This window comes from Lampetra planeri, chromosome 27, assembly GCF_965212315.1.
Source record: "Lampetra planeri chromosome 27, kcLamPlan1.2.h2, whole genome shotgun sequence".
In the NCBI taxonomy this organism is placed as follows: Eukaryota; Metazoa; Chordata; class Hyperoartia; order Petromyzontiformes; family Petromyzontidae; genus Lampetra; species Lampetra planeri.
The window spans coordinates 10,930,812-10,942,075 of NC_136133.1; the positions used below are offsets into that span (position 1 = coordinate 10,930,812).

General features: G+C 48.1%; 1 protein-coding gene across 1 annotated transcript; it reads right to left on the bottom strand.

Annotated features, from left to right (window-relative positions):
* Window positions 1–979: 979 nt before the first annotated feature.
* Window positions 980–10,095, bottom strand: LOC144727880 (fibroblast growth factor-binding protein 3-like). The gene is made up of 4 exons (XM_078607016.1): window positions 9,782–10,095; window positions 8,215–8,724; window positions 4,182–4,275; window positions 980–1,269 (listed from the first exon to the last, which is right to left on the bottom strand). The coding sequence occupies exons 2-4, from the start codon at window positions 8,712–8,714 to the stop codon at window positions 1,198–1,200; spliced, it is 666 nt and encodes a 221-aa protein (XP_078463142.1). The 5' UTR covers window positions 8,715–8,724; window positions 9,782–10,095; the 3' UTR covers window positions 980–1,197.
* Window positions 10,096–11,264: the final 1,169 nt, after the last annotated feature.

Sequence of the window (11,264 nt, forward strand, 5' to 3'; positions counted from 1 at the left end):
ACCCGTAACACACATGGAACACACACACACGTAACACACATGTAACACACGAAACACACACAAGTAACACATGCCACACACGTAACACACACCCGTAACACACATGTAACACACATGTAACACACGTAACACACACCCGTAACACACATGTAACACACACACGTAACACACGTAACACACACGTAACACACATGTAACACACGTAACACACACATACAACTCACGTAACAAAGACACACACGTTACACCCATACACGTAACACACACTCACGTAACACACACGTAACATACACACGTAACACACACTCACGTAATACACACACGTAACACACATGTAACACACACACGTAACACACGTAACACACCCGTAACACACATGTAACACACACACGTAACACACGTAACACACATGTAACACACGTAACACACACATACAACTCACGTAACAAAGACACACACGTTACACCCATACACGTGTAATGCGGGCGTAAGCGACCTTCCGGATGTGACGTCACGGGGGGTGGAGTCATGTGACGTGGGGGGAAGGTTCGGGTCCTTAAGCGGGTAAACCGGAAGGGGAAGGGGTCGGGGTGTGAGCGGAAAAGAGTGAGGCCACGCGGGCGAGTGTGGAGGGGGGGGGCGCCGACGGCCATCGGGAGCCAACCCCGAAGATAAGAGGAAGCTGCGGAGTGGTGTGCAGCTGCAGAGGAGACAGCCAGAAGGGCTGCGTGTTAGAGGCAGCGGTGTGGCTGCCAGGAGGAGCTGCGGAGAGAGAGAGAGACAGCAAGAGGCTGTCAGAGCTGCGGAGGGAGAGGAGTTGCAGCGAGTACAGCCAAGGGGGGCTGTGTGAGAGAAACAGCAGCGGAGCTGCTGTTGTGGATCGGGCCGACATTGGAGTCAGCACCGTGGAGAAGCTACAGAGTAAAGACAGCCGTGTGGGTGTACAGCACGAACCGAATAAAGGACACTGAGCCAGACATCGTGGTCCAGTCGTTTATTACACACGCAACACACACTCACGTAACACACACGTAACATACACACGTAATACACACTCACGTAATACACACACGTAACACACATGTAACACACACACGTAACACACACATGTAACACACACTCGCACACGTAAGTGGTCAAGCATGAGCATCCCAGGCAGACCCGGCAAGAGGAGCTCCTCCCCGCCCCTGCCCCGCCTCATCCGTGGTAGAGGTTCACGAAGAAGGAGCAGAACGCGTTCCATGTCTCGCTGCAGTACTGCTCGCTGGGCTGAACACAGACACAGACAAAGGGTTTCCGTATAGCCTCCACTGGCTGCTCGGACAAGTGCTGCTGCTGGTGTGGACCGCCTGTGTCGGGGTGGTGTGGTGAGCGTCATTCTCAGACACCTTTGTCTCCCCAGTGCTGTTGCTTGCACCCCACACCAATGTACAGGTGTCCCTCGGCTTACGAAAGGGATGCGCTCTTCAAATAAAACCATGCGTGAAACGAAAGTTTCGTGAATCGGAATGGTTTTGCCAATTAACATCATACGGAAAATAATTGACCCAAAGAGTGACCAACATAGAAGAAAAATGTTGCACATAGAAGAAGGCAACCTGATGATGCAGGCAGTGATGAGGGCTCCGGCACTATTTTGACACATATGTTGTATGGACAACAATAGGGCAATTCAAAGTGTGTTCTTCGGAAAAATGGCTATCAATAAAGATTAGTTAATGTAGCCATCCATATATACAGACACAGACACAATTTCAACCGAGAGGAAGTTTACAGACTCAGCAATCATTGGAAAGATGTCATCAACCACTTTGGGTCATGACTTGACTCGTGTTTTCTTGTCAATCAACCTCCACCGTCAGCAGTGTGGTGTGTGGAGCGGGGTGCAGTGATTTCCTGGCAGACCTATGCTGCATTGGCATTGCTGCTGCATTGGCATTGCCGCTGCATTGGCATTGGTGCCCCGCCCATGCTACTGGTGCTGCTGATACACTTGGGCTACGCCCATCTCCAAACCTTCATTAACAGTTTGCCTTTAGAGGCTAACCCCTTTTGCTGATGACGACCGCTTGCGTTGCGATCGAAACGTCGTGATATTTGTATTCACTTTCTTTTTTCTATCTACGTGACTTTACCAAAAGAACCAAAGAATCGAGAGAAAGACCTAACAGAAAATGGCTTGACGACCACATCATGAGAGAATGGTGCCAGAAAGATGCGGCATATTGGCACAAGATCGAGGAAAGTGGAAACAAATTACGAAATGTGTAGTAGACAACGACGGCCGGCTATCTGGCCATGGAATGTGATGACGATGATGGAAAATTCGGGTTGTGTTTCGGGCAGTTATTCGAACTCTACTCTTAACCTAACAATATAAAACACCGATATAACTTTTCACAATACAAAAATTATAATAAAGAACATTAAAAACGATTTAGTAATTTATTTAAAACAAGGAATTCACTTTCAGGGAACTCACTAAAATATCTGCATGTTGGTGTGAGTGGTAGGGCGATGTGGAAGCGCTACTGCAGCCTCCCAGGTGGCTTCTCGTTTGATGATCTCGTGGCGCATGGCCGTAGTGAAATTTAGTTCACGTGGAAATTCGACTTCGTTCATCGGGAAGTGGACATTAATTTGTCAATTGGGTAAACGTGAAATTTCGTAAACCAAATGTTTCTAAATCGAGGGATACCTGTACGAGTTTAAGGTTGAGTCTACCTTGCGGAGGCCTTGTTAAGGGTAAGACATTTGTCACTGATGTTCGCCGTGAGCAAACATCGAACTCGGGTGACTGGGTTAATCACTGCGCTACTGCTCCTAATGCGCACACACGAGCATATAAACACACATGCGCATACATACACACACGTATACACACGTACACACAACAATCGCCATTAAGTGGCGGTGACGTCACCACGGCGCCTGTACCAGGCTATGTGCACTTTAAGGCCACGTGAAATGTCGCACGCTCGCTGGGAAGGGGTCACGGGACAGACCCAGGTGCAATGGGTTGACTGAGATAACTGGCAGATGCACCACCTGTGCCCCCTACTATGCCAACACGCATACACGCACATATACACAAACGCTCACACTTCGTGTGGAACGACAGGCCAGGCAGCTTCCACACAGCATGAACGCAGCTGATAGAAAGGTCATGCCGCTAGACTCATTTTAAGTGAGACACTGCCCCATGACTCACTAGGAGTTGAGGGGGAGGAGTGTTTGGTGACAACATACCCAGGTAGGTGCTTTTTTGGTGAGGTTGTTGGTAAGGCCCCATCTAGCGACACACACCAGGCTAAAGAGTTGCGCCTCTAACTGCTCAGAGTGAGCATCAACCACCAGAGCAATACGGAGCCATCACTTGACCACACCTGGGCATCGATCAGCCTCCTATTGTATCTGTACCAGTTGTAAATACTTCTGGTGGAAGATTCTCGAACTACTTGGTCAAAGAACACATTCCTGCGGAGGGAGCTTGTAGGAACGGTTAATGGCCAGGGTCAACGGCGGCGTGGTGTGTTCCGCAAATATGGGCGACTGTGAGGGCGGGCACAAGCCGGCGTGAGTAGGTTAAACGTTGAGTTTTATAAGGGCACCACGGGGTGACCAGCCCCTCCCCACCCAGCCCCACCTCTCCCACCCCCCACCCAGCCCCTCCCGACCCTCCCCACCCAACCCCTCCCCACCCTCCCCACCCAGCCCCTCCCCATCCTCCCCTCTCCACTCAGCCCCATACCTCTCATTTTTGGATGCACGGACGGACACAATAATCCCCTGTGGGCTGGTGTAACCAGGAGGTTCCTACCAGTAAAATGTTAAATAATGTAGCCGCCAGAGAACATTCTTATCGCACCCTGTAAACAGGGGATGGCTCTGACTTCCGGGCACGTAGCTTTACCCAGGGCTTGTGCACCATCACGAAAGCCCTTAATGGTTGTGAGCAGAGAAAGAGTCGGGGACCCCGAAAGCACGAAGAACAACCCAGAGCCCTGGCTTGCAGATGGTATCATAGGCCTTGGTCAGGTCAATAAAGCAGATATATAGGCCCTGTTGAATTAATCTGCTGTGGCAGACGGACAGAGATAATACTACGTGGTAAAAAAAAAACCTCCGTGGACAGACACGTGGACACGCACACACACACGGGAGGGCATCGCACGCCTCACCGCTTTACTTTTCGTCTTTTCAGCTTTTGGAGTTTTCTTCGGTGGAGTCAGCTTTGATTTGGATTTTTTTGAAGGAGGCTTCGTTACCTTGGTCCTGTCCGCACACCCCACACACACCACACAAACGGCACACACCACACAAACGGCACACACCATACCGCACACACCATACACACCATGGACACTGTGCATACCACTCACCCCTAAACCAGTACTCTAACTAGTCAGCTCTACCCTCTAATCCCTAACCCTCAACGTTATCCTTGATTCATAACAGTTAACGCAAACCTCTAATCACAAACCCCTAATATCTAATCCAAATTATAACTTCTAATGCTCACCTCAACCCTTTTACAGTATATTATACAGACAGTCATCGACTTACGAACACCTGATTTACGAAAACTCGCACTTCCGAACCAGCCATCGACTTAAAACGTGAAGTCACGTAGAAGGGAAGTAATAAAATAATACAAATAAAACATGATAAAATAATTCTAACGACGTTTCGGCCACAACGCAAGCAGCCGTCCTCAGGTGAAAACCAGGTCTGTCGAGGCGACAGCGTCTGAATGAAACAGCACACGAGCTTGGAGAATATATATAAGCTGGGCGCCTTGACAAAGGAATTTGCATATCAAGAGGAATTTAGCATATTTATGGGAAATGCAGGAATGTGATTAGTACTACATATGCATGTGCATTATGAAGGATTAACAGCATCAAAGGGAGAGGATATGGGAAATGCAGGTATGTGAATAGTACTAATTCAGCATCAAAGGGAGGGGGTAGGGGTAGCATTAATAAAGGGAAGGAGTGTTAATTATATGTAGCTGCAGTAACTAAAACCAACACGTAAACAACTAAAGTATAAACTACATAATATCATCAGTATACTTACTATACTCTACAATAAGCTGAGTTACTAACAGTAAGTAATACATTACAATTCTACGTCGTAAAAATTATATAATATGCTTCCATCTAAACTTTATTCTCTTACATCACACGAGTCTACACCATACTATATACTACCATAGACAAACCCAACGTTAAATTATATACTGTATTGCTATAAACCACCCTATACCTTATACATTTTAATATAACACTATGTATTATTCTACCCACCCTAATGTGTATCACACTGCTATATATTTACTATACAATTACGATACTATATATTAATTTGTACATTGTATTAAGCATATAAATGTTATACTATTTGTTATTATACACTGTACCATTGACGTCATGTCAATGGGTGAGTAGTGGTAGGAAACTTGCAGCGGAGCAAAGAATCCATTCCCTGCGGAGAATACAATGCCAGTGAGTGGAACGCGGTCTGAAAGTCACCGTAAACGTGAACACAATCAGTTAAGATCCGAAATGGTTTATTACGTCCTTCCAATGATTGCTAAGCCAGAATCCATCTTATCGGTTGAAATTGTCTCTGTGTTTGTATATGTGGATCGCCTCATGAACGAATTTCTCATGATAGCCAGATGGCTTGCAGAGAACCTTTGTCTTGGAGAAGTCAATGTCATGTGAGCCCACTGAATTGTAACAGTGATCTGCCACGGCTGAGGTGTTTGTCCTACCGTGTTTCAGGTCTGCTTTATGTTCACGGATGCGGTCCGAGACATGTCGTTTGGTTTCTCCAATGTAACTGCTACCACAGAGGCAACTTTGTTTGTAGACGCCAGGGTACTGTATGTCTGGAACCACATCTTTTACAGACGGGACCAGATCACGGATTTTATGTACTGTGTTGAATCGGACCTGGATCTTGTGTTTAATCAGGATTTTGGAGATCTTTTTTGTGACCCCAGCAATGTAGGGTAAGGTGATGGTCTTGAAAGGCTCCTCAACAGGATCCTTCTTGATGGTTGGAGTGATGGCCTTGCGGATTGTATAGTCGGAGTAACCATTAGCCTTAAGAGCTTGGCGTACGTGTTTGAGTTCACTGGCAATGTGTTCCTGGTCGGAAATGCATTGGGCTCTATGGTATAGAGTCTTGATGAGGGAATTCTTCTGGGATGGATGGTGGTGGGAATCCGGTTTTAGGTAAGCATCCGTATGGGTGGCTTTCCTGTAGACAGAGTGGCTCATTGAACCATCAGGTCTCCTTTTAATTAGGACATCCAAAAAGGGTAGCTTGCCATCTTTTTCGACTTCCATGGTGAATCTGATGGCTGGGTGTATGGAATTGATGTGGTCGAGAAATTGGTCTAGAGCAGGCCGGCCGTGTGGCCAGATGGTGGTTTATAGCAATACAGTATATAATTTAACGTTGGGTTTGTCGATGATAGTATATAGTACGGTGTAGACTCGTGTGATGTAAGAGAATAAAGTTTAGATGGAAGCATATTATATAATTTTTACGACGTAGAATTGTAATGGATTATTTACTGTTAGTAACTCAGCTTATTGTAGAGTATAGTAAGTATACTGATGATACTATGTAGTTTATACTTTAGTTGTTTACGTGTTGGTTTTAGTTACTGCAGCTACATATTATTAACACTCCTTCCCTTTATTAATGCTACCCCTATCCCCTCCCTTTGATGCTGAATTAGTACTATTCACATACCTGCATTTCCCATATCCTCTCCCTTTGATGCTGTTAATCCTGCATAATGCACATGCATATGTAGTACTAATCACATTCCTGCATTTCCCATAAATATGCTAAATTCCTATTGATATGGAAATTCCTTTGTCAAGGCGCCCAGCTTATATATATATGCTCCAAGCTCGTGTGCTGTTTCATTCAGACGCTGTCGCCTCGACAGACCTGGTTTTCACCTGAGGACGGCTGCTTGCGTTGTGGCCGAAACGTCGTGAGAATTATTTTATTATGTTTTATTTTTATTATTTTATTACTTCCCTTCTACGTGACTTTACCGAAAAAACCAAGAAAGCTTTAAATCGAAATTTAAAACGTGAACTCGCACTTGCAAACTGAACCAAGGAACTATTTTGTTCAGAGGGGCAATCCTCCGCGAAATGTAATGAGTCACCCTCGCTCTTGTGATTGTGCGTTTGTGCGCACATGTGTATGTGTGTGTGAAAGTGAGTGTGTGTGAAAGTGAGTATGTGCGCGCGTGTGTGCACGCGTACCCCGTGTGTGTGTGTGTGGGGAGTGGTGGTGTAGTGGTTAGCGCGCTGCGCGACGAACCCAGCGACCCAAGTTCGCTTTCCCCTCATGGCCAACACCAGTAACGATTATCTAAACCGGTCCTCGGCCTTCCCTAGGTCGACTCAGACTCAAACGAGTACCTGGTGCGGTGTGTGATCGTCGCTGGCCTTCATAGGTGCTCGCTGGCAGCACTTGCCCCAACAGTCTGTTCAGGCTATACGTGGGATCTTTGTATTTTTATGTGTCTTTGTGTGTGTGTGCGAGAGCGCGTGCCCAGTGTGCGTGTGGTCACTCATTGTGCCCCGTCCGACAAGCCAGCATCAGGACTCATGGTAAGTGAAAATAAAACGGATATTTTTCCTATTTACTATACAGTATTTTTATAAGTGTTTCATGCAAATGTACCATATTTTTTTCTTATTTCAGAGTTTAACAAAGCTTTCCTTTTTTTAACCGTACACATTTCATAACACTGACCTATGAGCATTTAAATACAATGCATTGTTGTCTTTGGACTTACGAACTGTTCGTTCGACTTACCAACGGATCTCAGGAACTAACAGAAAGTGTGTTCATACGTTGAGGACTGTCCGTAACTGAATTTGCGATGTCTGCCCACGTCTCATCAGCTGACAGCTGGAGGAGCTGCGATTGGGATTGAGCCATGGGTCAGTGCGACCCCAGGAGGGACCGTGGTAGGATGGAAACCTGCTCTATGATTGTAGAATTCGTCACTTCTGTCTCCTGTCCCTTTCTTCCTCCAATTCCCTGTCGCCCCTTGTCTCTCTCCCCCTGTTGTCTCCCGTATCCCCGTGTCTCATGTCCCTTCTTTCCCAGGTGTCTCTTGTTCCCATGTCCCTGATGTCTCCCCGTATCGTCTCCCCGTGTCACCTGTCTTTGGTGAGGAAGGCCTCCCTGGGCCCGTTCCTGCACACGTGCGGCTTGATGGTGGCGTGACCTCCACACGGCTCCTTCTTGCTCTTCAGGACCTTCAGGACCTGGGTCCAGTACTTGGCCTCTCGCTTGGCGAAGGCTTTGCAGGCCGCAGGCTTTCCCCGGTACTCGCACTCAACCCCACCGCCACCGGGGGCATCGCACGTCACGGACAGGGATATCCGCGACTTCGGGGAACCCTTCGTGGCCCAGCGGCATGCGTCTCCTTTTACTGCCCTGAAGGACCCCCCAGAGGGGGCCCGAGGGGTCCTGGGGGCGGCAACTCTCCTCAGCCTGGGCAGGGTACCCCCTGAGAGGTCCCTGGGCTCAGGACTCTCAGCAAGGGGATCTCGGGGCTGAGGGGTCTCAGCCACGGTGTCCCCAGGCTGAGGGGTGCCGAGTGAAGGCCCGAGTGAGGCCCCGATGAGGGCGGTGAGAAGAAGGGCCCCCCACACCATTTCCCTGAGCCTGCAGGGGTCATTAATGCATCGTCATCATCAAACCATCAATCTTCTCGACATCATCTAATATCATCAGTAACAACATGACACCTCATTATTTCAACAAACACTCCCGAAAACAATCGTCGTGATGATTGCATCACCTAAAACATCGTAATGTAAAACAATCATCTCAGCATCATTACCTCATCATCACCTAATCCACAGAACATAAAAGATCATATAAATCATAATCATCCAAACATGATCGAGAACACCACCACTTATCGTCACCAGTCTATCACCCACCTGTGACACGTCTGTCTCTCACTCCCACCTGTCACTCATCCTCACCCGTCACTCACCTGGCTATCATTTACCATTGTCTGCCTATTACCTGTCTGTCACTCACCTCTCACTTACCCTGCCTTACGAGCCCCTTACTGTCGCCTCAACCACCCGTCGCAGGTGAGTGTGACGTCTCTCTCAGACGCGTGTAGCATCACCAAGTGTTGCCTCACCAGCCACTCACCACTTGTAGCTTCACCACGTGTAGCCTCACCAGCCACTCACCACATGCAACCTCACCATCAACAACAACCGCCATTTACTACCAAGTGGCGATGACGTCACCATGGCGCTTGTGCCAGGCTAGGTGCACTTTAAGGCCATGTGAAGAGTCGAACGCTCGCTGGCAGGAGGTCACGGAACAGACCCAGGTGCCATGGGTTGACTGAGATGACTAGGAGATGCACCACATATGCCCCCTATTGTGCTAACGTGCTGTATTTTATCTGCCCGGCACTCCGCTCATTGTTGTGAGCGTCGCTCTTCCGCACTCCGCTGTTGTTGGAGGCCGATCTTGACACCGCTGGTACCAGTCATTGGCAAGTCTACTCAGCTCCACATCCTCCTGTACCACACCACTTCATCTCTTCTCCAGTCCGTGTCGTTCCCGTTTAGCCCCCTCTATCTGGCTCAACATGTTGTTTGGGCATGCGGTAGCTGGGCATGCGCTCTACGTGACCCAACCAACGCAGCCTCACCTGCCGGAAGAACCTCACCACGTGTAGCCTCACACTCACCACGTGTCGGTGGAGACGCAGGTGTGCAGGAGAACTGCGTGCAGGGCTGGAAGTGCATGCACAAATGTTCAGGTGTGCATATATATGTGTGTGCAGGTGTGCAGTTATTTCGATGTACAGGTGTGTAGGTATAGAAGTCTACAGTGGTGTAGATATGTAGGAGTGCAGGTAAGTGCAGAGGTCTGTGAAAGTGCAGAGGCTGTGTAGATGCAAGATGCGTGTAGGTGTATTGGTGTAGGTATACAGGCGTGTAGGTGCGCAGATAGAGACGTGTGCAGGTGCGTGTGTCAGTGTCCAGGCGTGTCAGTGGGTGTACAGGTGTGCGGGTGGAGATAAAATTGACACCTGTGCCGGGGAGGCGGGGCTACAATAGAAGCCCCGCCCCCTCCACAGCTCCTCCCTCTATTAGAAGACCCCGACCTTCCCACGGGGACATGGCCACCCTCCAGGCATTGAGTGTTGGTGGCTGTACTCTGCTGATGAGTCCTTGTCAAAACAAAAGCGGCCCACAGTTCGTCTCTCTAGATCGCCGCTGCTGCTGTTGCTATCAGTGTCACATTCTCCAGAATTGGTTTTGATGGTGATCCATAGCTGTCAACCCCTTATCAGTGCCGACCTTATTACAGACCAATTCAGATCTTATTGGTCACCCCGTGCCCTTTCCATCTCAACGTTCATCCTACAAAGTCAATGGAGGAACACAAACAAATAGACAAAAAACGTTTGTCCTTATTGAAACGGCTGTACGCCGTATGGAGCTGACAACTACATTTGCCCGTAGGGGAATACGGGTAAACCATATGGGTTGACAGTGATGTACACACACAAGACAAGATCAAAGGGGTCGCATAATGCGCATGTATAATGTGCGTTGATTCATTAATTCCCCCCCCCCCCCCCCCCACTTTGCGCAAGAGCGCAGAAGTGCGGTCACCACATCTACGAAACAGGCGGACTTCTCCACAAATCCGGCTGTCGCCTGATGAAGCTGGTTATAATTACTGGCGAAACGTCGTACTCAGATTGTAAATGTTGTCGCTTGGCTCTCCAACACAACGGTTAGTGCTGTACTAGTGACGAATTGGCACGTTCTGTTTACGTGACACCCCTTACTAGTTGGCTGTGTCTGGTGGTGGCGCGTTTTAACGACATATTTGTACATTTACGTGATCTAACCCCCCAAAAACCCCTCTATTATGTGTATACTGTATATTAGACATCCCATCAGCCACATCGCCATCGGAGTGTACACAATTTTAGCAGCATTGATTCCATGAGAAAAATGGTGTCAACATTCTGGTGATTGGGTCAATGGGTTGCTAGGTCATCAGGGGTAACAGGTTAATGGGTTACTAGGTCATTGTAACGGGTTAATGGGTTACTCGGTCATTGTAACGGGTTATTGGGTTATTGTAACGGGTTAATGGGTTACTAGGTCATTGTCACGGGTTATTGGGTTAATGGGTTATTGGGTTAATGGGTT